General features: G+C 49.2%; 2 protein-coding genes across 3 annotated transcripts in view; one reads left to right on the top strand and one right to left on the bottom strand.

Annotated features, from left to right (window-relative positions):
• Nucleotides 1-17240, top strand: part of LOC126919159 (inactive tyrosine-protein kinase 7-like) — a 36142-nt gene extending 18902 nt beyond the window's left edge. Inside the window, exons 3-9 of the mRNA XM_050727908.1 lie at nucleotides 10739-10862; nucleotides 11272-11705; nucleotides 11785-12081; nucleotides 12168-12734; nucleotides 12803-13078; nucleotides 13177-13362; nucleotides 13456-17240. Coding sequence (XP_050583865.1) covers nucleotides 10739-10862; nucleotides 11272-11705; nucleotides 11785-12081; nucleotides 12168-12734; nucleotides 12803-13078; nucleotides 13177-13362; nucleotides 13456-14510 — 2939 coding nt within the window. The 3' untranslated portion in view covers nucleotides 14511-17240. The remainder of the gene's footprint in view (nucleotides 1-10738; nucleotides 10863-11271; nucleotides 11706-11784; nucleotides 12082-12167; nucleotides 12735-12802; nucleotides 13079-13176; nucleotides 13363-13455) is intronic.
• A 114-nt stretch (nucleotides 17241-17354) lies between these two features.
• LOC126919165 (semaphorin-1A) overlaps nucleotides 17355-27044 on the bottom strand; it is a 145587-nt gene continuing 135897 nt past the window's right edge. Inside the window, exon 10 of one of the 2 annotated variants that reach the window (XM_050727923.1) lies at nucleotides 17355-26980. In XM_050727923.1, coding sequence (XP_050583880.1) covers nucleotides 26707-26980 — 274 coding nt within the window. In that variant the 3' untranslated portion in view covers nucleotides 17355-26706. The remainder of the gene's footprint in view (nucleotides 26981-27044) is intronic. The other variant, XM_050727924.1, reaches the window with a different exon arrangement.

The raw sequence follows: 27044 nt of genomic DNA, 5'->3' as shown, positions 1-27044 counted from the left end.
GACAGCCACAGTTTTCCGCGATACACGTTGCGAAACTTCCGCGGAAGGCGCGACTCGGCCGGTTGCTAACTTTTTAACGACCTTAACGGCGCCGCGTTGGTAACAAGGATATTTTCGCGGTGTTACGAGAAGCGTCGGGATTTTCACGGGAATTCAGCGTACTCGTTCGGAGAAAAGGGATAGGAGACGTATAATTCGAAGGAGTTTTTCGAGCTCGACTACGCCGCTAATAAAGCTTAAGTATTATTCGGCTAGGTAACCCTTGATTCTCGCATGACGGCTGGCATCGCCCTCTTCACACGCAGGTTTGACGGTTCGAAAATAATTACCGTGTTCCTCTCTCTGGCTCTGTCCCTGTCTCCCTGCCGGATGCGTTCCCCCTGGAACCTAGCCTCGCCTCTCTCGCACGGTTTTTGTATTCCTTCTGGGGTGGTTTTGAGGATTGGCACTCGGGGCACGTTCGCAATACACTCTGCGTCCCCCTCGGCTCTCTCACCCGCTCTCTCTCTCTCTCTCTCTCTCTCGCTCTCGCCGTTCGACTTCTTTACTTCCTCGCAGCCTTCTAGTTTTCCTGAAATTGGATAATTCGTGGAAGACGCGAGGCGCGAGTCGATGTGTATTTTTCTGGAGACACGCATGTAAACGCTTTATTTCCGTGACAATCGTTTTACCGTACTTATTGCTGTTTCTTTCAAGCGTGGAACGTCGAATTTCGAGCGATAGGAGTCGCAGCGAATTTTGTAAAACCGTGCGTGACGTTTTAAGTGGCGAAACGGCGAGGATAAATTGTCACGGCCCAATTCCAAGGAGAATGAACGAACGAGAATTTTACAAGGTTCGTCGATGCGAATACCTAGCAGCGTCTCGTTCCAATATTTACATTTCATTTCCTCGAAGGTGTTCAGAGCGGCTCGAGTACGATTCTCACGGCACTATCTATCGTGCTAGCGTACAATATCTCCTAGAGACGATTTGTAGTGGATTCTGTTCTTCTGGAAAGTAAACGAACCGACTGCTGCAGAGCCGTCCATTTTTATTACCCCGATAATCCCCGTGCGTTCGTCATCGACCACGACCGATATCCTATCTCGAGTCTTACCATTCCGAAAGAGGATTTATGTCACCGTTTTACAACGTGTCATAAAAGATGCAACAGCGTTTCGGTGTCTCCGCCGGCGACGTTATCACCGACAAAGAAGCACGAAGAACGTCCGATCGTTGTTCGAAGCATTTCTAACTCGAAATAGCTTTCCCAAAAATATTCGATCATCGCGCGTACACGAAGAAAAAAAAGAGGGAAGGAGAGAGAGAGGGAGGTGGAGCGATCGATGTATAATGTATAAACAGTTTTGAAATTCGAAGCACGGCGAAATAATTGCGACGCGAAAAGTAACGAGGTGGAGAGACTCGTTCGTTAGTAAGTTCGCTGCTAAAAATCCCTGGCAAACCCCGCTTTCTCCGTCTCTCTCGGTACTTTTTTCCGTTCGCGGAACCACCCCCTGTATGTCCCGAGCATCGAATCGAGCTGGCCCGCCGACACGAAATTATCGAGCGAGAATCGATTTCGCTCGTTAACGGCGCGCGACTCGGACTCTCGCGAATCTCTCCGTTCAATTAAAACGGTTCGCGTTGCAGGATGAATCGCGGATAATCAACGTTAAACGTTCTTTTCACGGTGGCGCGAGATTTGTCGCGTTTTTCGCTCGAACAATCGCACGACGAGACTGACGAGAGAGAAGATCCATCGGCCACCGACCGTGTGTTATTTCCATGATCTTCGTTTTCTCCGCGAACGCGGAAAAAGTATCGGTTCGACGCGTCTCTATAGTCCGTCTCTCCTTTTGTCCCGTTTGCCCGATAGAGCGATCACGATCGCCGGGAAGCTGCTCGAAAAAAAGTCGTCCAGCCTTTTTCAAAGAAAGTCATACGATATTCTTCCGTATCGAACGCGGATTCGCGTTAAAATTGATTCTTCCTGAGAATGGAGCGCGCGCTCCGGGAATAGCCAGCGTCGATATTCTTTGTTTCTGGACGATACGGTTGATTTTTCGGCGGATGGAAAAAATCGGATTCGGTGAAAGGCGCGTAGCAGCGGAGTTTCCCGAAACGAAGAAGCGAGCCGGCGACCCAGAGCTGCGGCAGACGAGGGCGGATAGGTACAGTTCTGGAGAGCCATAAAACTTTATGGTGCGTTTGCATCGACCGACCCTCCCTTCTCTTTCCCTGCTTTACTACCATCCCCATGGCAACGACCGACCCCCGAACAGAGCCACCCTGCATCCCTCTCTTTCTCTCGCTCCCTTTCTGCTACGGTATCTGTCCGCCTCTCTTCTTTCCAGCCGATGCGCGTTTTCTCCTTCTTTCTCTTAATCTCCTCGTCGCACCTTCGCCGTTCGTTTTCTTCGTCCCTCGAACGGCGTGCTGGCGAGGCTACGTCGGCTACCCTCTCTTTCTCTTTCTTCCCTTTCTATCCCCCTAATACGCTGCTACGACGCGTGTACGGCTGATTCTACGTCGACCGAGCGGTTGAACGAAAAATCAGATGCTTATTCGCTCGCTAAAAATCTGCCTGCGATCCACGCAATATCCAATGAAATATTTTCTGTCGCCTTCCTTTCCGGTCGTTCGCTGGACAAACGTTAGCTTTTTCCACCGTAGATTGTCACCTTGGCTCGTTCCGGTCGTCTGTGCGCATTCGTGTGCTGCACCTCCATTCCTATATTTCACATTTTACGGTTATACCCTGACGCGGAACGACGCACAAATCGGCGGGACGATACGGCGACTGCGATCGTTCGTGGTTCTCGCGTTTGCTCTGTGCGCATAGTTTGCCCGGTCTCGTATATAAGTTCGATAGCGCGTAAACAACGCGTTTCCGGGGCTTATCTGGCTCGGCCATGCCGGTACGGTGTCGGGTTCCTCGAAAGAGGAACGCCGCCAGCGATACGGTTTAAAAAGAAAAAGAGATTGGGCCGTGTCGTGGCAGCGGATTTGTTTATTTAGAAAGCAATCGCTCGCGACGATCTCTCGGCGATTGGCTCGGAACTCGGTGTATGCCGTTTGAAGAAACGCGTCGGTTTCGAGTAGCCAGCCGTTCGTCTCGTAGGTCGATCTATGGCGTACTTTCGCACGCGCGTCTCTTTCGGACCTCACCGCACAATTGTAATTGTGTTAGTAAAACGTATCGGCTTTCACGCTGCCTTGCTAGTTACTTACGGATCGTTCGGTATCTACGACAATGACTCTCGGGTTGCGTTAGCCCTCGCGGGCCTATACACTTTTTCTCTCCAGTCTTTCTATCTGATCTGGCCGAAACGGCTCGAACCGATCCGCTCTGCTTTTTGTATGCTCGTCTCGCTCGTGTTACCCGAGGATAACACGCTTTTTGTGAGCCTTCTCAGTCGTTCAACTTTTTTTTCCCTCGTCTCTTTGGGTCACCGTTGCCATTCATAAATTCCGATACCTTAAAGGGTATGCAGTCTTTAAACGCGTGTATCGGAGCAAACTTCGACAGAGGAGAGAATTTATACGAAGAACGGGAGAAACCGGAGATCGGATGTATTTCGGATCAACGTGCGAGTGCTTCGTCCGACCATAGCTTCCGTTACTGCGTTCCTTTCGAGAAACTCGAGTCTCCGGAGAGCTCGCGGCTATCCGAAATTCGACAACCGCAGGAACAACCACGAAACTCTGGGTACACGAGGACGGTTGAAGCGGGGCAAAGTTGCGAACGGTTGGGAGAAGCGCAAAGACTCGTGGGCGAGTCAGAGCCGTCGCTAGTCTCGCGAGGTTGGTCCATCGAGGCTCCAAGCAACGTGTCTGGAAACGAGTACATGTAGACCGGCGGTGTCTCTGACCGACACTCCTGTCGGCGAATTAGCTCGCCTACCCTTTCATCTCTTTCGTCTCTCTGTCTGTGCCGGCATTCGCCACTCTTTCCCTTCGATGCCGGCCCTTCCCTCTCCGCTCGTTTTTTCTCGGTGTTCGCGAGGCTAACGTCCCTCGAGTGAGAAGAACGCGGCCCGGCTGGTTTCTCGACACGACGTAATCCACTAATAATTCAACGAGAGAGCCGGGCGGCTACTCTTCCCATCGTTTTACGTCGGGTGTTGGTCCGCGTCCGCGTCCGCGTCCGCGTCCGCGTGGCCACGACACGACCGGTCCGAGGCTCGAGTGTGCTTCGCGTCGTTCCCTCTTCCTTTCGACCGAAGGTTTCCAGAGAAAACCGCGGCTTGTTTGCACGTCTAGGATAAACAGCGGCCTCGTGGAAAGGCGGAATCGGTCGGGGAGAGGCGCGTCGCGCGGAAAACGGGACCCGGGCGTGCTTTTCTTCTCCCTCAACGCCTCACCCCCTCTGCCTTCACCCGTTCGCCCACACCTCCACCTCGTCTCGCACCCAGCCTTTCGCTCTCTCGCTCTCTTTCTCGGATTCTCTGTGCCGGCAGCCGTCCGTCACCCCTTTGGCGGCATTCTTTCATGTCCTTTTCGGTTTACAATGTACGTAAACGATCTCCAAGGGGAGTGCTTTGTCTTTTCAAGGGATATTAGATTTGAAACGGGACGCTTTTAGCTCCCCGGGCGATGCCCCTTTCGCGGGAATCGTTTCAATTCAACGAGGAAAATTATTTCGTTTTTATCCTTGGCGCGCGGTCCCGAGTTTTCAGCCCTGTGCGTTCCCTTTGTCGCGTTCCGTTGTTTCGTCGCCCTTTTCCCGCGGTCCCCCCTTCGTTTGCTCAGACCCCTGGAAAATTTTAATTCGACCGCTCGTCACGAGCACGAACGGCCGACTTTTAAGATTTGTCGACCAGTTCGCTCCGTAACGCTGACGCTGCGCACCACACGGCACGCTACAGCGTTAAAGAAAGAATGCCGAGAAGGCTTGTGAATCGAGGTTCGAGCGGCAAAAGGATAGTGAGCCCCGTCGTCCCCTTTCATAGATTCCGACCGATCGTTGGCAAGGTCGGCGCCACTCGGTCTGCGGTGCACCCGATCATAGCGATAACCTGACACGCCGACAGGCCATTCGATAACCTCGATCGGAATTTCAACTTTTATTTCTTCCTTTTCTCTCGTATTGTCACTCTCGAGTACCGCCGGGTACACACGCGTTTCTCTCTTCTTTATCCGTTTACAGAGTCTCGTTAAAATCCGCGCGCAACGCACTGTGTGCGGTTCTCTCGTTAAAGGGCTCATTTTCACGGACCGCCACGTATATAAACGAAACAACGAGAAGAAATTCCCTTTGAATGCCACTTTTCGACGCTGACGCTTCATCTGCAGCTCGACGATTCTTCTTCTCCGTTGCCGCGAGATAGAAAGCCGGCAGAGTCACGAGAGTCTGCGAGAATTTGTTTCGCTAAATCGCTCTGCACAAATTCACGGAAATTTATGTCTTTTCGATGGTATTCCAGAGTCGTAAATAGCCCTCGTGTATTTATGATTCCAACGTATTTCGATTCTCTTTTGTACTATTTTCTTTCCCACTGCTTGTTCGGTATTGAAAGAAGAGAACCACGAAAGGAGAAGAATAATCCGGATCCGTTCGCTATCGATGGGATATTTATGCAAGGCAATTTATAATCACGCGTATTAAAAGTTTAATAACGGTGCGGATTTAAAGAAGAGCCGCGCCTGTTGGTAGCCTTTTAGCTCGACTCCGACGAGACCATTGTGTATTTCGATCGTCTACGCTCGCGGCCGGTTCGATATCGGTTGCGACGCGGTCGCTTTACGAATTTTTCCCTCTTTCCCGTGGAAGAAAAGCCACTTCTGCCGTTTGTTTCCGCAGCTGTTTTTCAACCGCCTCGGGCCTCGCTCCCGTTCGACCCTCCAAATCGCAAAGCATTGTCCCAGCGGCGTCGATACGTTCGCCTTTCCAACTGAAAACAGTGTATTCGCGAAACGCTGCTCCTCTGTCTCCTTTTTGAACCTTTTCGAAGGAGATGATCGGCCGCACGCGCCAGAAATCTTCCAGCCAGCTTTATGTTTGCGGAGAATTTTATATGGCGTTCGTACGTAAGTAGGCAGCGCACGAGGACGAAGAAGACACGGCTCTTGACGTTGCGCGATACCTTTCGACTCGTACATCAGAGTGTCGCGTCTGTCGGCAAGCAATCACTTTTGTCCGTTGCTCTCTCGACTTTCCCCCCGACTTTCCTCGTTGCTTTGACGCTGCTTCTCTTTCCGCGCTGGCTGCTCGCGCTTTACAAGACGGAAATCGAGCGTGCAAACGGCTTTCGTCCGATTCTCGTCGAACGCTCCATTAAGGAGGAATACCGGCGGGCTCTCCCGTTCGGAATAAGTCGCAGTCAAAGCGCGAAAATTGCCTCTGCTGATCGGATCGTTAATCGACCGCCGTAATCCGTGACACGAAGCGAGCCTCTGATAATTTCCGCGATAAACTTCGTCTATAGACTATCGGCTGTGTACATACATGCCGGCTTTCCACATGCACAGTATCGTATTCCATAGCTATTTCTAGAGTTGCACTCTATCTTTGTACTCCAATCGACTGCTGTTTAACGTGGCGCGTAAGTACGCGTAGTAACAGAATCCTCGTAGCGATAGAATTCTATACGCGAGTATTACGTACAGAGACGACCACTCATCTCGTTCTAAAGTTACGTCGATCGTGATTCCTTTGACGACTCGGATCGATCGATAAATCGCGATACACGCGTTTCAACGTTTCGGCAAGTCGGCCACGTGCAGTCGCCTACCGAAGAAACTTTCGATATACAGCGTGGGCAACGCGTTTCCAGTAATTTGGTGATGTCTGGCCACAGATTGACTGAAACTACTGTATTCCATCTGGGTGGTCCGTGTCGACATCCCCCGGAAGATTACACGCATCTGTCGACGTGTTCTCGATCCGTGGCCGATCTCCCCTTTGGAAAAAGAAATATCACGTTACATCCGAGCGTGGCAGACGGCTCGTTAGAGCCTCGCTCGGCGTTTCATTGCATCGAAATTTTTAATTACTTCCATCGCGAGTGCGCGTGCACGGCGAAGGCGTTCTTAGAAGTCGAATCCAGCAAAGTGCGGCCAATTCGTGGAAGTCTATCGCGTGGTTCGTCGAAATGCACGCAAGTCCCTCTGTCGCGAACCGCGAGCCGCTGAGAAAAGAGGAATTCTGCGAGAAAGGAAGTGGCGTGCGGTCGGAGAAAAGGGTCGAAGATGTCAGGGTCAGCCTTCGAGCCAAGGTTGCCTCTCGGTGCAGAAGGTCGGCTTCTCCGCGAACAGGCTGTGGCTGTGGCTGCAGGAATCGTCTCGATACGCACGCGCGTCTTCCTCGATGTTTACACGAAAGTTCATGTCGACTGCTGTGGATGCTGAGGAAGCGACAGGGAACGCCGACGAAGGTGGGGCTGTTGGTCGCTGCCGGTGTACACGATGATAATAATAAACGTTGCTCCCTACCTTCTGGCTCCAACATCATCCTCTCTCTCTTTCTCTCGGCCGCTGCCCTTCGCCTTTCTAGCTGGTTCGCTCACTCCAGCTCTCCTTTTCTTCGTCTTTTCTTCTCTTGCTCTCACTTAGCGAGCGCGCGCGCGCGCGCGCGCCCGGCGGTGCCTTTGATCTCTCGCTTCGTTTGTGCATTTAAACACGGCTTTCCGAGTAGCGGAGTGAGCCGGGGAGGAGCGCAGCTCGAAGAGGATGCGGGAGAAACCCCGTATTACCGAGAGAGAAACATCGCGGTAAAGACGAAGAGACGAGAGAGGAACAAGTCGAGTGGTCGAGAAAAATCTCATGGAGACCTCAGACGTAAAGTGAGTTTCGCGATTACAAACGAGCTCTCCTTATGCCCCTGTCCCCCTCTGTGCGCGTTCTCCTCTTTCACCGACCATGTTCCGTCGGCTTTCCTCACTCCCATGTTTCCTCTGTCGTCACGGTCATCCCTTCGTGATCGTTCCTTCTTCCTTCCGAGCTTTGTCACTCTTTATTGCCGCATTGTGCACCGACGACGGGCGGCAGCCTTCGAATATCTTCCTCCTCGAGGATAACTCCTCGAGATTAATGCTCCTTAATGGACTCAATGCCGGAGAAGAGCACGCGGGCATTTTAACGCGGCCCTTTAATCCGCTCGCGCACCCTGTACACCAGGAGAAAGGGTGAGGAAACGAGTCGACCAACGTGGACTATCGCCGATGAGAGACGGCTTTCTCTTAGTCCGCTATCTGGTCTCCCTCTCTCTTTCTCTGTGCGTTTCTTCGTTTCTATTGCTCTTGTTCTTTGCCTCGTCGTCGAACCGTTCCTAAGCGTCGGTAATGCGAAACGCGACGCGCGTTGTTAACTTTCGCACGTCCTGAAGTAAAGATAAAATAAAATCTGTACATCGCGTTCCCCGAAAGCACGGGCAAATGGGAAAGGCGGAGCGCATTGGCGGAAAGTATTAATTCGCAAAGTAATCAATTCGGTAAGGGGACGTCTCGAACGCGTACCCCGTCGCCGTTTCCCCGAGAAACTGTAGAAAAAGCTAGCCTCTCGACGCGTCTCGTCTCGATTCGGCTCGGTTCGACGCGATAAAAAAAGGCGAGCAGAGGCATCGTCGTGGGTAAAAGTAAAAGGATTGGACAGGCTGAGCGGACCCAGTCGGCTGTTAATAATGCCACCTCGGGGATGCGTGGAGCGCGCGCTGAGTAGTCGTCTCCATTTCACGGCTAACCAGGCATCCATGCGAAGTAAATTCCTATATCCCGTCACTTTTTTTCGGCGACTCGCAGTGCGAATCGTCTTCTATCTGTCTACGCTCCTATCGCGTCGTTCCATCTCGGATCGATGCGTCGAGTCACGATTCGATCCCCGGAAGGATGTTCGCGCGGTTGCGAATGCAAACGAACGCGGGAAAATTAAGGAACCGAAGCGATTCGTTAATGACTCGCGCGCTCCTCCTTGAGCTCTTTCTCGTCGTTCGAGATTTCCCGATCGGAGAATAATCTTGTAATGCAAAGTCGATCGATGGCGGGCGGCGTATCCGTGCGCTACACTCTAGTCGATCGTAATGGAATCGAGTCGACGGAGAGGCGTAACGGAGGCTCGAAGCAATTAACCGATTGCTTTCGAATCGGCGGAACACGCGCTCGTCGGCGTCGCGTGACCATCGCGCGGTCGTTGCATCCGTTCGATCGATCTCCGCTCGGTTGTTCGAAAAGAATAAGACGATTAGGCGGTCGCGCTCCGCTATCGAACCCGGAAGCTAGAAATTAGAGTTTCCGGCCGCAAGTCGGACAGCGATCGATCGCGGATGAAGGCTAACGAGTTAAATTAACGGAGGAAGCCTTATCTTCCCGACGGTTTCCGGTAAACTGTCCGTAAGTTACCCGAGATATCAGTCTCGAATTTCTTCGTCGGTGCTCACCGGGATCAACTCGTTGTTGGCCCTCTTCGTTAACAGGTTGCCTGTCTGCGGTTTCTACCTTGAGAATCTGTTCCCCTCTGCGTTAGCTGCTCGCCAGTTTCTCCAGCCGTTCATCGGGAATGTTTCGAAGCCGGTCGTATGATGACGGATGACGCGTGCGTCGCATACATGGCGCGAAATAACCGAGGAAACTTATGTCGGACGGAACGAGTCGGCGGAATAAGAACGTGGCCGGGAATACGAAAACGAGCCGGTTCGATCGCCGGCCTGTCTGGCGTGGAATCCATCGACGAAGAACGCACGGTGGAAAGCGCGATTACAGAGCTGGGCGGAATTCCAGAACGGGGAAAGAGCAGCGTAGGACAATGGAAGGGAAAGCAATTGCCGACCGTGAACCGAAAGCCGAAGGAGAAGACGACGAACGACGTAGGAGGAAGAAAAAGAAAGGGGTGGAAGTTGCTCTCTGGGAATGTCAGGTCGATTTTGTTCTTAGTCCCTTTTTGCTGCAAAGGGATTCGAGAGCGACCGTCTGCGAGCGAGTGTGTAACCTACCTACGACGAAGTCACCACACCAAACCCACGGATTTAATCGAATCAAATAAAACGTCCCCGTCGATGCCATCCGTCCCCCTTCTCTTCTTTCTGTTTCGTTTTCCTTCTTTCTCCCCTCCGTCGCGCGGATCTTGCCTCCCTTTTTGCTCGTTCTAGCGTTCGATTCGTGTTGCATCCGCGACAGGACCCGTCCAGACGGTCAGAAGGACTCGCGGTTCTCGAAGAAAAAAAGGAAGGAAGAGGCCGACGAAGAAGAAAAGAGTTCCCTCCGCCATCGACTTTCGGCGATGTCCTCCGGTTTGCGCGGAACAAACGCTTCGGGCCGTTCTCTTCTTTTTTCTTAATTTACCCAGACTTCGTTGAAAGACGTCGGCAAATAACTTCACTCGCGTTTTAAGGATTCATGAACCACCGCGGGAGAGCCGCCTTTCTCGATGCGAGGTTTTTTCAAGGAAAGGGCGGAGGACCACGTCGGACTTTCTTTCCTTCCCTGGCTTTTTCCGCCTTTCGTCGCTTTTTGTCCTCCGCAAACGGCCTTGCTCTTGAAAATGATTCTTCTCGATCCACCGACTGGCTGCGCCGCGCTTACGGTCCACCGCTCTTTCGCCGCGAGTTGGTCTCGCGTGCCGACCCTCGTGTCCCCAAGAGGACAACGTCGATACGAGAAAACGTAGCCGCGAGGCAGCGAGCGGAATTCCCCCCTTGAAAGTATTTACCGATATCGAATGAAATTTGTATGCGTACCCGAAGGAAAACGCGACGGCGTAGCTCGTTAAATTATTCGCAAGACCGTGTGGACTGATCGATCCGCGGCAATTTCTGTTTCAGGGATCAGCGAGGCGAGCGTGCAGCTACAGCAGCCGAAGTTACCCTCGGCGATCCGTGTGGGAGGCGAGATCGAACTTCGATGTCACGTGGACGGTTCCGGAGACATGAAGTACGAGTGGTACAGGTTCGTTACATAACTCGTTGCTATTTACCCCTTGCGCGCCATGAAATAACCCCGAGCTTGATAATTCCGGGAAAGCTGCGGCTCCAAGGGCGAATCGCAACCCCCAGCTTCCCTCGACTAACTTCAATCTCGCGTCGCGTAACTGACACCCGTCGTTTACGGAACTACCCTTGAATTATCAAGCGACATTTTCCTTCACCCTCTCCGCTCCTCGCTAGCCCGTGCTTTTCACCTTTCGCCTCGCCCTCGCGAGTTTATAACCCTCCTCTTGCCGGCGTCGCGTCGAGCCTCGTGCTCCAAGAGTGCAGGCGCGCGCGCGCGCACGCTACCACCTCTATCGATGGAAAATCCATCGCTGCACACTCCTCTCGCCGTGCTTTTGAAAGCAGCGAACGAACGCGGTTTTCAGAAACCGCGAACTGGTGGTAAGGAGCGATCGGATCGAGATCAAGAAGAAGAAGCTGCACGTTCACCGTGCCCTACCCGAGGACAGCGGAATGTACAGCTGCCTGGCGAAGAACGAGGCTGGAGCGTCTCCGAAAATGGAAAGCTTCCCCCTGATCGTCTCGGGTAACGATACCGCCACGATAAGGGTCGTTCCCAGGGATCTGATCGCGAAGCGCGGCGAACCTGCGATGCTTCACTGCGCCTTCGACGACGCCGATTCCGTTCAGTGGTTCTTCAAGGATATCGGGCCGCTGGAAACCGACGACGAGAGGACAGTGTTGGAGAACGGTACTCTGGTGATACGGTCCGCCGAGCACAGGGACCAAGGGTTTTATTCGTGCCACGGCGATCGAGGGGATAGCAGCATCACCTACACGGTCGACCTTCAGATAGCCTGTAAGCGTTGCTTTTCTAATCGATGCAAATCGCGTAAGTTCGAACGCGTTTCCGACGAGCGAACGATCGCGTGTCGTAGATTTGATGAACCTTTCGGCGGCTTCGTTCGAGCCTCTACTGTCGAACCAAGTGGCCGTGGTGGGCGAGGATCAGGAACTGCAAGTCAGCTGCTTGGAACCATCCGGTCTGCCGTCTCCGAAAGTCTACTGGAAAGATCCCAAGGGACACATTATAAGCGATTCCGGGCCTGTGCGCGTTCAGGATAACACGCTTATCGTTGCGAAGGCTCGAATAGGCGAGGACGATGGCAATTATAGCTGCGTGGCTGAGAATATGGCCGGGGAGACGGATATATTTGCTCAAGTGGTGATTTCCAGTAAGTGCACGGTCATCGCGTTACAACGCTTAGTCGGATTTCGTTTTGGTTTTTTCACGCTGCGTCTTCTTCGCGCGTCTTTTCAGCTCCACCGACGCTGATAAGCTCGCCGGAGAGTCTGAGCGTAATGGAGGGAGATTCCGTGACGCTGATGTGCTCCTACTTCGGCATGGAACCGCCGGTGACCCACGTACGTTGGCTGAAAGACGGCGAACCTGTGAAAGAGAGCGGCGGCCCGACGAGACATCGAGTTACGGATCACCACGGCAACGTGACCCTGCACTTGAAGAGCGCCGACCTGTCCGACAAGGGCAGCTATATGTGCGAAATATTCACGAAAGGCTTCCCGTCGATATTTTCGGAGCGAGCCAGTTTGACGGTCGAGGAGAAGCTCAAGTTCTCCCCGCAACCGGTGGACAAGCGGCTGGAGCTTGGCTCGACGGCCAAAGTGCCGTGCAAGTCTCAGGGTGCCACTAATCCGACGGTGAAGTGGATCAAAGAGGGGGCAGGCGAGGAATTTCCAAAGCACGTGCAAGATATCAATGGAACTCTTCACTTCAATGGAGTTCTCGAGGAGGACAAGGGTCGCTACACGTGTATAGCCAGCAACGCGCAGGGATCGATCAATCACACGATCAGCATCGACGTAGTCAGTAAGTGCGATCCCTCGCGATCCGGTTTGTCATGAGCGTTTCTATCACGCGCTTGTTGCTTGTTACAGTCGCGCCAAAGTTCACCATCCAGCCGCAGAATCCGACGGAGGCGATCGAGGGGTATCCGGTGATGCTGCACTGTGCGGCCGAAGGCGATCCCAAGCCGACCATCCAGTGGGACAGGGACTCCCGAATGAACAATCTGAACAATTCCCGCTTCGAGGTGCTCGGAAACGGAAGTTTGTACATAAAGGAAGTGTACATGAGCGACGAAGGGAAGTACGGATGCACGGCGGGCAACAGCGGAGGTTTGAAGCGGGAAGAGGTTCAGTTGAACGTGAAAGGTAAGTATCTTCTTCGTGGTGTGGCTTTCTTTTTTGCTTTGGCGTTTTCAACGAGAATTTCCGCGGTGATACGAAGACGGTGTACGATTTGCTTGCAGCCGGCGACACGTACAGATTCGACGTGGATTTGGAAGTGGGAGACGACGGATCGATGATGACGAAGACGGTTACGATCACTCTAAGCGCGGCCGCGGCGTATATGGTGTTGGTCGTGGGTCTCATGCTCTACTGTCGTTACCGTCGACGTCGTAGGAAGCAGCAGTATCTCCAAGAACAGGCAGAAGGTATCTATCTCCTTCGATCGCTCAACGAAAGCGTTTCAGACTTTGCGCCGTTGTAAGTGTCCGCACGTGAATAATCCGATTTCAATCGCGCAGAAAAACTGGAGAACGGAGAGGTCCAAGAGGAACAGACCGAGCTAAAAGAGACCAGCAACAGCAAGATGAACTCGGCCGGTAGGAAAAAGGAGAACCGCGACTCACACAACAAGAGCGACGGCGCGGACACCGCTCAGAGTCAAAGCAGCAACCAGTCGAAGAAGTCCAAGTCGAATTACGATAAGATCGCTGCATCGCGTAGCAATTTGAAGGAACTGAAACCATTGGGTCGAGGTGAATTCGGCGAGGTCTACTCGACCAAGTATCAAGTCGACGGCGATAAAGAGATGCTGGTCATGGTGAAGAGTCTGATCAATACGAAGGACGAGACGGCTCTCCAGGAGTTTAAGCGTCACCTGGATCTTCTCCACAAGCTGAACCACGAGAACGTCGTGAAACTGATCGGTCTGTGTCGCGAGGAGGAACCGGACTACATGATTCTCGAGTATACCGACTGGGGAGACCTGAAGCAATTCCTGATCGCCTCGCGAAAGGACAATAACTCGAGTCCGACCCACGAGTCGAAGCCTCCGCGAGCACCGCAGCTATCGGTCGCGCAGATTCTCTCCCTGTCGAATCAAGCCGCGAAAGGCTTGAAGCATCTCGCGGACAGCCGTCTGGTTCACAAAGATATCGCCGCTCGAAACTGTCTAATCGCTAGCAACCTCACGATCAAAATCTCGTTGCCGTGCATGACCAAAGAACCGTATCAACAGGAGTACACGAAACATCGAAACCAAGTGATTCCTCTGAGATGGTTGCCCTACGAGGCGGTCTACGAGGACGAATACTCGACCAAGAGCGACGTTTACTCGTTCTCGTGTCTCGTCTGGGAGATGTTCCACCAGGGCGAGCTGCCGTTCATCAAGATGAACGACGAGTCCGTGTTGGCCGCGCTGAAAGCTCAAACTCTCGCGTGGAAGCCTCACAAAGCCGCGCCGCCTGCTCTGCAGGAGCTTCAAGCTCAATGTTGGGCCAACGACCCGCGCGAGAGACCGACCTTCGACGAGGTCGTCTCGAAAATAGGTGAAATTGTCGTCGACAGTTGTCTCTAGATTGATCGACAATGCCACGAGGCTCTAAATCGGAGATACCGCGATATGGGTAATGGCCGCGCGAACTCGCCGTTGAACTCGTCGCGTTCGGATGATCCCCGATTCTCGCCCGATCCCGCGATGATTACTCGTGTTACGGTATTCTGTCGCGTCCATTAGGTCGATAAGAATATAATTTATTTCTGACAGAAGGATCCGCTCCAATGATTGCTAATGTTGGATTAAGTAAGGATACTTACGATCCAGTACACGCTACAATATATACGATTAACGCAATATTTAGTATTCAATATCAGTGTAACGATAGGTATATCGATCACCGCACATCGAATATTCGTAAGATACGCTATGTTGTCGTTACGGCAGAAATCGCAAGCTACAGTGTGAATGTTAAGAAAGTATCACGACCATATCAACATTGAACGAACGACGATTTTTATATCCCGCCTAATTCAAGTCTACACGTTGTATCCCGTTAAGGTCTAAGGCTTAAGGATTATTTATAGCGTACACTTGCGTCTGACGCGTACATATATAATTATATGTAATACAAATTTGATATATACATATATATATGTATGTGTGCGTGCGTACACAGGATGGATCAAACGATCACAAAGTCAGTTCCGTGTATCGTTCGTATATCGACCATTACGCGAATGATGGCGATCGAGTATGGGCCGTTTCGTGTACGCGCGAGATGATAAGAAACGAAAGGAGAAAATAGCCAGGAGCGATTACTGTCGACTCGAAGAAGATAAAGCAAACGGCCTTGTATATACCGTGGGCGTAAGCGTAAGTTCGTTCGTTAAGTACAATCGCGAGATTCGAGTTTTCATTTTTCATGATTACACAGACTTTCGAGAGATGCGACGCTACCGTTCTCATTGTTTCTCGTCTCCTTTCAAAGGGAAAAATATTCTTCCGTTTGTTAAGAAAAAAATCACAAAGGAAGATTTTACGGTCACGTCGAAATTTTACAACGCGAATCATCTTACCATTGTTTCCATTTTTGTACTTGGGCGGCAGGCAGAATAGATGAAGAAAGGAGTATCGTTTTCTTGGCTGAATACGTCGATTGTCGATATCACGAAATTCATACAACGAGACCATTTCCTTTCATTTCGATTTGTTTGCTTTCGTTTCGCGGTGAAATCTTCTTTTCCGGCTTCGTCCCATGGCGTTCAGTTTCCGGGTGTTGCGCCTGCGTTTCCGTATCTTCGGCTTTCATTCCGAGTTCGAGGATCGAACTACTCGAAGGGTACAAAGAACCACGAACCGCGAACAAGTCTTTAGCCGTACAGGATAATAGAGGGATTATAGGTCACGGTCACAATTCAGCATGAATACTCGATACGATCGTGTTAGGTACGTGCTATTCCCGCATCGGATGTTCTACCACGATGATTATCATCGTAGCTCACGCAAACGATCGCAAATATATATATACGCACAGAACTGTCAACGTCGAAGTGCGAACACCGAACCGGAGGTGCGATCTCCTAAAGTCGTAACAATACCTTCGGTTGTTGCCAGTTATCGAGCTTCTTCGAGATAATCACGATGCTGGCTGAAACACGAGAGAAGGTCGATCAGTATTCAAAATATTCCTCAGCTCTGCATACGTATACGCAATATAAAATATATAATGTATCATATACGCATCTAGATGTACGAGACAGTAAGATAAACACTGCCAATGAGTAATCTCTGTAACGTTAAACGTTCTCATAATCATAGCGAATACGACCATTCCCTAATTTAATGCACCCTCGTCGCAACGAAGGTATCGTGCGAGAAGGGCAACCTTGCTCCACGTGCCTATGCAAATCACGATTTTGCAAGGGCGTTCCGAGCGTTGTGGTAGATCGTTCGCTTCGATCGCTTCACATTCTCAACGCGTACACAGTTCCCGCTGGATCTCGCGCGATATTCCGCAAACTGAAACTTTGTTCTTCTGATTTCGATCGACAGAAGTTTGTAAGCGATCGTCGATCGATACGGTGTAACAGTGTTCGCGGACGCGCTCGCAAAGGCCCGGCCTGAATTTTCAAATGCTTCCTAAATGTTCGCAGTATACGCCAAGAAATATTCTTGTAATATAAAGTACGTTAGGAACATACCTTGCAGCAACTTGACTGGCGGTTCGTAATCGTTGCAAGACTAATTAGTCGAGTTATATCACGGATCTAACTATGCTCATATCATTCGCTGATCGTATTTCCCGGGGCTGCGATCGTCGACCCGTCGACTTGTCTCTCGTCTGATCGAGAAGATTCGCCCTGAATATTTTCCCTGCCGTTTAACGATCCGCAGTTGTCGCCGTCATTGACTGCAACATTTTTTGCTCTCCCAATTTATATCGAGAAATGGTTCGGTTTCGCCGGGATTCTTGTACGTTTCATGCGTCGTCGTTTCGTACGATTTCGTGGCAAGACGAGGGGTTGACGCGGCCGACACACCGACGCGAAACAAGCGCCGCGCCAGTGATTTTTAACGAAGCGACCTATTACTTCTAATATCTAGTCATACACGGTGAGAAAAACGTAAGCGAGCAGCGAACTCAAGATCCATTTTTACACGACGTTTCATATCCCTAGGCATTTTGTAATCCATTTCTTTTTTACAGTATTTTGTAAATATTTGTACTTTTTTATCTACATCGTACTTATGACTCTTTGAAATAGTATATGCTACGATTAAATAAAGGTGGACAAAAAAAAAAAAAAAGCGTCGATTATTTCTATTCGATACCCTCGCTCCTGCGCATCCCTGTGAAATCCAAAGAACTCGGTGCATCTGGACCGAAACTCGGGTTGATAAGGAAGAAAAGGAACGCCGATGTATTACCTAATCAAATTTATTTTTACTTAATATTTCGTGGTACAGTCTATGTCTATTACGATATATAAAATAACGTAGTCGTCGAATGTAAATGGGTGAAACGAAAGAACGTTCGTAACGCCGACTGAATAAGCGCCCGGAAAAGAAAATCGAGTCAGAGGCAGTCGTACTGTGATTATTCGATACTTTATGTATATTTATATTTATATATTTATATATATATTTCATATATGTATAGGAAATCAACGTGTATACGAAGAGAAAACCGATAAACGCAGTTTGACGCGAAGAGTATGTTTAGTAATATTTATATATTTATATATAAAGTCTAATGAATTACTTAATCCGTTACTTAGTACTTAATTCATTAATATAGTAGCAGCCTCACTCTCTAAATAGTACTAAATATAATAATGGTATAATGCGGTAATTATCGTTAATATAGATTATTAACATTATAAATAATAATCGTCAGAATCGTATAATAAACAATAGTACAAGGTGTTTTTTGTGATTTTAGTGTTTTTTTTTTTAAATGTTATCATATAGTAATAATCACAATAGCGTATTCTGAAAAATAGATCAGGGTCCCGTGGGCAGAGAGCGGAGTACCTCGTTATTACCAAGCTACGATTCCTTTCTTCAAACCATCATTAGCCTCGAGAGACTCGTAGAATGCTTCGTCGACGATTCCAATACCTTCCTCGTTCGTGATCGATTCGCGAATAGTATACGGACGTGCGGATTCCGTGCCACCGATCGATCATCGAATACAACGATCCAACGACGAGCTCTTTGAACGCGAGAGCGGTGATAACGGTCGTACAGTATGCCAAAGTCGGTTGCGGTAATGGTAATCGATAATATCGCACCTCTTGGCACGATATCGCTCGTAAACGAGGTTGCGCGTTGTTTTCGATCATCGAGCGGCACGGCGATTCCGCGAACAACCTTTTCGAAACGCGACTGCAAAGGGAGAAAATATCTGACGTCAAAGATTCGATGGGCAAAAAGGTCGGATCGATCCACGGCACGAGCAAGGAATGTCGGTCGCGACATCGGCGAGTTTGTCACGATTAATCTACATAGTCGTTGTCACGATCGCGTTTCTCTTCGATCGAAATTCCCACGCGATTGTTAATAAAAATAATAGTAAAAAAAAAAAAAAAGAATCTGGCATCCGCGTATTCGCTGGTCGGGACCATGCGCGATTCATCCGATTCCCGACATTTCGTTCCTCGCCCTTTTCCACGCGCTCTTCACCAACAACTTGATTCTCTCCTGCCTCTCTCCTCTTGTCCGCCTCTCTTGTTTTCGCTTTTTAATCGCGTCTCTGCCGCTCTGCCTAGGGAACCCACTATAACAGGGCACTATGAACAGCAGTCTGCTGGCTAAGTGACTTTCCGAATCTACAATCGCTCCTCTTCATTTTCTCCCCCTAGCTCGCCACCCTCGTATTCTAGCATTCTCTCATTCTCTCACTTGCTCTTTCGCAATATTCCTCATACTCTTTCGTTTCTCTTCGCAATCCTGCTGCTCGATCTTTCTCTTTGGCTCGCCTTCGCATCCTCCTTATTCCCGTTCTTGCCGCTTCTTTTCCCTTCGGCGCGCTCTCTTCCGTTCGAAAGCTCGCCGCTCTACGTTTTCTCTAAGCTTCTTCAACCACGAATACCTCGCCTTCTCTTTTTCTTAATAGCAAACTATGTCAGGCATAACAGACGCAATACGGTAATGGTAGCGAATCCCCTTTCCATCGCGTCTTCGTTTACGCTTCTCGCGCCACTGTCGCCGGATCTCTCGTTTGCAGGAAAGCGAGTGACGTTCCGAGATCTTCGCCGGTATCGATCGCGTTCATTGTCGCTGGACGTAACGAGGCTAAGGGTAACGATTTCGTCGTGTCGTCGACGACGCCATCGATACCAACGCGGATCTCTCTTTTTCTTAATTACATCGGCGAATCGACAATGTGGCTATTGTACGTCGTAACTATCGGATGCATCTCGTTGCCGACGCGCTTATCGTTTTTACGGAAGAAAGATGACGAAAGCGAGCCGACCTTGTTTTCTTCTCAAACATCCATCTCTCGGAATCCACAAAAGCACTCGTTGCCAGCATGCTTCTCCTATGTCAGCATTCACACTACGTGTCAGCCGATAGTAAATTACTACTGTATCTTTTTTCGCGTTATGATATTTTTTACTTTACTTTTTTAATTATATTTTTTTTTGTTTGTTAATATTAGACGTGCCGTGTCTCTACCATCAGCCTACTGCGAAAAAGACTACTTATCGTTCTTTCATTTTCCTTTCTTTCTCTCTTTCTCTCGTCTGGTCGCAATCTCTCTGCCAGTTTCTCCCTCGCATTCGTCCGTCTCATTCTCTCGATCTCGCGCGTGCATTTTTCCTCTCTCTTTCTCGTTCACGGTTCACTCTCTATAATCCTCAGTACTTCACCGCGTTGCATAATCATCTCCTGCCTGCGTTTATAAAGAGTATTATATATAATATCATTCTCGTATCGTTACAATATAATTATCGGCAATAATATACCTTCGGTATTAATGCAATATCGTTATTATTAGTATTATTAATATTATTATTAATTATTATTCATTCCTCCGGTACTGTACTCTTTTAAAATCGGTACGGCTGCCCGCGAACGGCTCCACGGCGGAATCCATGGCGGGTAGTCGCGTGAACAAATGGAATAATTTCTTGCGCCATCGAAACGTCGCGCCAAAAAATTTTCACTACTCTCGTTCTCTCCCCATGATTTTTCGCACACGTACACGTACAACTCTCTCACTCATGCATTCCCATTCTCTTTCACCCTGTCGTCGATCGGCTTCGAACGGCATTCTCACTAATAAATTACTGCGAGACACGCGATCACGCGCGTTAATTAAGTCAAAGGCCCCCTGCCCTACCATTTTTATTTTTTTTATCCCACGTTCGTGACTCTGGGCCTATAAAATTTGCGCGCGCGACTTGTAAAACTGGAACAGCCCGTGACAGCGAAACGCTTTTCCAAAGCAAAGCAGGACTCATCTACGTCCGCGAGTTTCTGCCGCCGTAGACGCGGTTTGTAGCCCGTTTCTGCGTGATGAAAAAGTCGGGAAGAAGAGGTCACAGACGAGAGGAGTTTGAAAGCATGCGATATAGAACGACTGAAAATTATGCCGTTGATTCCGTTGTAATTGACAGTGGATGCACCCATACGCGTTTTACACGGCAGAAACTTGTCGAGATGCGGAATAAGCGACTGCCAGGGCGATCAACGGGGAAAATGCGCGAACGATTGATCGAAACGACGATGCTTGGACAAGGTCGGAGCTTGTACGAATCGGCGATCTTTACAAACGCCCCGAGGAATCGCGGTGGCGTACAAAAGCGTTTGCCGCGTCGACTAATCGGTTCCGTATTCGTCCCCCAGACGACGAGAGTCCGTGTGTCAGGCGTTCGCGCGCGCCGTTAAAACGATCCAGAGTCACGGTTTCACGACCATCACGTTTTCACGATAGCCGACTAAATAGAAACTCGACTCGTTCCCTTTCACTCTGGTTTCGCTCTCGCTCTTTCTCTCCCTCTTGCTCTTGACGAATCGCACGATCTCGCGAATATTTGTTGAAAGAGTGGCCGCACGCTCGCCCCCGAAATGTCGCGCGCCACATCCTTGGCCGAATTTCTCTATCAGTTACAGTAAAAAATAGCGTAAACGGCACTGTATTAGGAAGAAGCAAAATACGTGTTACGTTCTCGTTACTTTATCGTTGATAAATACTATAGTGTTCATCTTGTTCGCCCTTTAGAAATCCTCTAGTATCGCGATCGCGTTCGTTACTTTAGTTAACAGTATGATTATTACTTGGTAGTTATCGGTAATTATTAATTAGCGTTACATGTGGTAATTAGTGCTCGCTGGTGTACCAGTACGCGTAAAACGAGAGCCCGTGCCGCGTTACAATTTTTTTTTTTTTTTTTTTTTGTCATGGGCTTACGGGGGAGAGGAGGATTCCGGGCATTCTTGGTGGCGGGCTCTCGTTCTCATATTCTCTCACCCTTTTCTCACGCTCTCCTTGCGCCCTTCTCACGCACACGCTTCATCTCTCTTTCGTTCGCTCTCTTTCTTTGGAAAAATCAAAAGGGAACCGAAGAATAGAAACGAAACGAAGGATTCGTGTATATGCAAGTCTATGTATACGTGTATTATGAACGTACTCGTTCCTCCTGGTTCTCTCGACACACTTTCGCTCGCACTCTTTTAGTCGCTCTCACTCGCTAACTTTAACTCTCCGACGCCTGTCTTTATCTTTCGTACTCTTTTGTTTCTTAATTACAAAGCACGAGAAAGGGCGACTGGTCGCTTCGCGGGCACTCACGTCGATCGATTTTCCTAGGCGAGCGAACAATTTCATCGACGTTCGCCGACGTCCAACAGATACTCAGGGAGGAAAGGTCAACGTCGAGCGCAAACGCCGACGAAGTTTCGCGTGGTAACGTCCATCGATGGATGATCGAGAAGCGGCTGAGCGACCCTTCCACGAGTGGCTCAACGCTAGTAGTTAAATTTCATAACGTTAGGTACTAATGTATTTTTTCATTTCATTCTCCGGCTCCACCTGCCATCCTTGAATCTCCCTTCGAGCCACTTACAATTCGTACAACTTCGTCTATCATGTAAAACTATGACGTCTAAAATGTTCGAATTAACGCTAGATCCTCGATATAGTAATCAGATCGGATAAATTAATAGTCGTTAATAACCGTGTATGTATCCAACTAGGCTAGACTTCGACGGAAAAATATATTTATAAAAAGTTATAATATTAATATACGTTTCAAGCGTTCTATATATATATTTTTTATTTATATTTATATTTATTTATATATATATATACATATATATTATATATATATATAAATACCGTTCGCTAATCCTCTACTTATGTCTAAGCTTTCATCATCAAACTCTTGTTTCATACATGCTGCGATCATCTAATCGGAGCGCTTCTTCTTTAACGAGAAGACCCCGTATATCTACCTAATTATTTTCTCAGTTTATAATTGTAATAACTGGCTAAACTTTTCACGATCAAGCACACGCGCATTCTCTCGTTATCTCCATCCACCGTTCTACCTTATCTTTCATCTTTCTTTTCTCCTTATTCCCATTCCGTTTTTCGCTTTCCCATTAAATATAAACGTATGGCGTGTACAAAAGAAGAGTAAAAAGAGATAAAAAAAAAAGAAAGGGAAAAGAGAAAGAAACAGGAATAGAAAATATGGAAATGCTGGAATTCGTTAAGCGATTGAAATACAATAATGCATGAAATTATCGCGTCCCGCTTGCCGCCACGCGTTGGCAACGCAAATTTTCACCAAACGTCTATTTCTCTATCGCTCGCGTATCCGCTTTTCACGTTTTCCAACGAAGAAAACTCGATTAACATGGCTGAAGAAAGAAAAAGAAACGTCGTTCACGCAACAAGCGACATCGCCGATCAATCTTCCCTTTTGTTTGTTTTTTTTTTCTTTTTTTTTTATCTTGGATGGAATCCGTTCCTTATTGGCTTAAACAACACGAACGCGCGAGTTCCTTTGAACACGTTTAACACGAATCTCTGTTAACGTCTCCCTCCCTATTTTTGTCCCTTTAACTCTTATTACAAGTATCAACGTTCGATTATAATATCGTTAAGATTATCATAAAATTCTGATTTCAATCTCTCTTTCTCTCCCCCTCCTTCAAATATCCCTGCCATTTTCCTCTTATTGTTTCATCACGCTGCTAACTCGGTATCCCCGTCACGAAAAATATCTCCGAACGTGCAACGATCGCGACGCTTTCTCTCCTCTCGCATCCTTTCATGCATTACTTGATTCCAACGTCGTGCGCGATTCGATCGTTTTCTCCCTTCGCCTTCGTCGAATCGTGATCTCGGTGTGTCCCCCGATTGCTGGATCGTCAACGCCGTCGTTGAAAAACTCGTCGAACCCTTCTTTCACCCCTCTTTCAATTGAGAAATCGAATCGAAATACCGTGATTCGAGCGACGCGCGAAACGCCACAGCGTTTGTAAAACGACGCTACCGATTGGGTTTCGTAGTCTCGCAATGAACACATAACGTGCGGCAACGAAGTCAACGGAGGAAGGAATCGTTGCGATTCCCTAACGGTTGGTAGAAAAATCAGTAAACGAACGTTAGCGCGCGCGTCGAAAGGAGAGACGAAAGAAGGGTAAAAGACAGAAAAAAAAAAAAAAGAAAGAACCATCCGCACGGTTCGAGGTTATACGAGCGCGTTGCTTTCAAACGTTAACTTCGGGAGCGTCCGATTTTGTGCGAGGGGTCAGCAATCCCTAAAACGTTACTTCTTTTCATATTTTTTCTTTTTGCTATTTTGTGCGCCTCTAACGTTCAATCATCATCGCAAAGAGCAACGGTGTGCTTAGTTATAAGTAATAATCTTTGGTATCGTGCCTGAGTCTTCCATTCGTGAAAAGGATCACATTAAGAGAGATTTAGTAGAACCTTAAACGGATAAAGCGCGAACTCGTTTAATATCGTATCAAACTTAGAAAACGTCCGCTCCCCTCCGACCGACCCAAGTGAAAACAAGCCGTTAAAAATACGCTACCTACACCGGAGGTACAATTAGATATTTTGCAACGACGAGAAGCGTCGGGTCGATAATACATGGCAGCTTTGAAACGCGCGGCTGTCCGCGCTCTGCGTCAACATGCGCGCGCGTCTGATTGTGTATTTATGTATACGCGTGTATTACGTGTAGTGTATGTGTGTGTGTGTGTACGCGCGCGCGTGCCTGTATATGTAATGCATGTGTGTGTAAATCGAGTCCCCTTTTTCTTGTCAGCCTGTCCTGTCGTTTCACGCGCAGGATGCTCAGCGCCCTGTATCCTCCTCCTTCTCGCAAGGTTCTCGGACGCATGCAAACGACAGTATTTTGCCAGGAACGTGGATAAACCGCACAGTCCTTCGCGTTGATTTTCTTTTTTTTTTTTTTGTTTTCAAGCATAGGGAAAGAAGTGGCGGGGCGCCCGCGTTGCCTGCTCGTGAAACAAGACCAACGTATATCGTGTATGAAACGCGATGAAAATTTGTACTGTCGACAAAGGAAACCGTGTTGGTCGATGCCGATCTAACGGTACTCTAACAACGATAAACGGATGGAGGGGCTCGCCCGGCCAAGGAGTCTTATCAGTCTTACCGTTTTAGGGGGCGTGTGTCGGGCGAGCCTTCGTTTCTCAATCGAAAAAGACCAGCCGATCGATCGGATTGCTGACCGATACGGATCGGCGATAAGAAAAACGCCGTAACAAACGCGCTAGTCCGTTGTCCTGTGTACTTAGTGTGATAGTGTGCGTGTCGAACAAGAACAAAGAAAACAACGAAAAAATGAACGAAGGCGGCGTGACACTCTCGCTCGATTGTTCACAGAATCGGTGTTATACTGGACGATCGGGGACGAGACGGAAACGCAAAGGATGAAAGAGGAACGAATATAACGAAGGTAAAAGCGTCGGACAAAATTCGATGGAAAATTTTGTAAATTTTTCACGAAAACGTTCGACAGATTGTTGGTGATATCGCAGCGGTGAATTCTTGTGAACAAAGGATCGTCGAGTTCATCATCGCCGCGTCCATCGCACCTACTCCATCGCTCTCGCTCTTTCGCTTTTTCTCCTCCTTTCTCTCAACTTCTAGAAAACACCTCGTCATATAATATATATCACATACGCGTTACTTCTAAACACACTGAAATAAGAAGCACTTTAAGATAGATATCTACGTGTATCATCGGGTCCAGGTTCTAGATGGACTGATTCTCGTTTCTCCCTTTCCGCATCTGCAGCTCATAGAACTCTTAAACTTCTTCGTATATGTTATTTGTTTCTTCTCTTTTTATATACGTGTATTATTTACATACAAGTTCTATGTCTCTTTCGTTTCCTCTCTCCATGGCTAGCTCTCTCCCTCTACATTCCCACTTTAACTTCTTTCTCTCTGTTAAATTTTAGACACCTCTCACGCATACTTGTTCTTCTCTAGCTCTTTCTCTATTCCCATTTGCTCTCTGTATTACGTATATGTGCAGGTGGTGAAACGCGCGTTTCCGAAACGTACGATAAAATTAGAAATCGGCCGTGGTAATCTCTCGGCGATAACTCCGTTTCGCCAAACTATCAGTCACTTAAAGAGAGTCTGTCGATTAACCGACGCATCGTAAAGACGACGTGGCGATCTCCGCGATTTTACTGGAAACGATCGAACGTTTATGGCACGATGCCGTGACGACTAAAGTCCAACGTCATATATTCTCTTTTCTTCGTTTCATTCCCTCCCTCTGCTTCCTGTCCACCATCGAATCGAGAGATTCCGATCGTTCGTCCCTCTATCGAAAGGGACAGAGACGAAACGAGCGTGGTGCAGGTATCCCTTAGTTTCGAGGCACGCGGTAGTATTACGCGAACAATTATGGCACTGTCAAACACTCGCGTTAAATATTACAACATTAGAAAAATCGCAAGTCGAGTCCGACGATAGTCTCTTTTAATTGACTTCACGAGAAGTAACCTTTGCCATAATACTACGCGTGGGTTTTCGGGAATTTATCGATAAAACGGCGGAGATCGCGACGTTCCATTGCGAACGACTCAACGCACCATCTAGCACGATCGAGCCGGATTACCGAGCTCGATCGACACGGCCGGCTTTACCTTCTTGCTGGAGCAGTCCTTTCCCTAGAGAAGAATCGTCGTCGGACGACGACATTGATACTCGGTAATCCTGGTAGTAGACTCGACCGATGCCCGTATCGGCGATTCCGACGGACTGAAAGGCAACCGAGGATCAAGCGAAAACGCAAGGAACGCGCAACGAAAGGAAACGAAAACAGGGAAAGTGAGCGCTCACACGCTACTATACAGGATCGGAACGCGCAGCGGGACTGTAGAACGGTGTCCCTGCTGCTGGCGTCGCGTAACAAGAAGCAGAGTACGACGGCGGCGGCGAGGAAGCCGACGCCGACGACGACGACGACTATGATCGATAGATGTAACTGCAGGGCGGCGTCGGCGGTGGTGGCGAACCACCGCTCATGGCGATCGGTACGAGGGTCGGCGAGGGTGACGAGGAGGGAGGAGACGGGGAACTAGACGAGACGCTCGAGGGTGGCGAAGGCGATTCAAGCGCCCTCGGGCCCGCGAGTTCGCGATTCGACTGTCCCCCAGACGTCACAGCGCGACTACTCCTGGCCGCTGTGGTCGCGTTGTGCCGATTGCGCGCTGGCCGTCCTAAGCTCCGGTGACGGCCACCTCCCTCCTCGCTCGTTTCTCAGAGATAAACTTTCTTCACGCTGCGGGTGGTCGCGAACCCATCGTTGCGTCGATACGCGTCACCCTGGTGGGATCGTAGGGTCCCAAAGTTGTCCCTCGGCCCGCGGAAACCATACCCATCTGGGAACTGGAACAGCGTTTCCGTCGGGGTTGGTGGCGGCTTTCGCATCGTCCCTTTCGGCGAATGAAGCTTCGGAGGCTGCGGAACCAACACCGGTTCCGCGTAGGTCACTTCTTCCTGGGGCAGTAGTTTCGGTTCCGGTGCTAGCCTACTGCGAGATTAAAAAAAAGAAATGCATCCTTGACACGTCCAATCACCGTATTCTCCGTTTACTG

The sequence above is a fragment of the Bombus affinis genome, chromosome 8 (assembly GCF_024516045.1).
Source record: "Bombus affinis isolate iyBomAffi1 chromosome 8, iyBomAffi1.2, whole genome shotgun sequence".
Taxonomy (NCBI): Eukaryota; Metazoa; Arthropoda; class Insecta; order Hymenoptera; family Apidae; genus Bombus; species Bombus affinis.
Note: the sequence above shows the minus strand (reverse complement) of the source record. Positions and strands in the feature narration are given on the sequence as shown.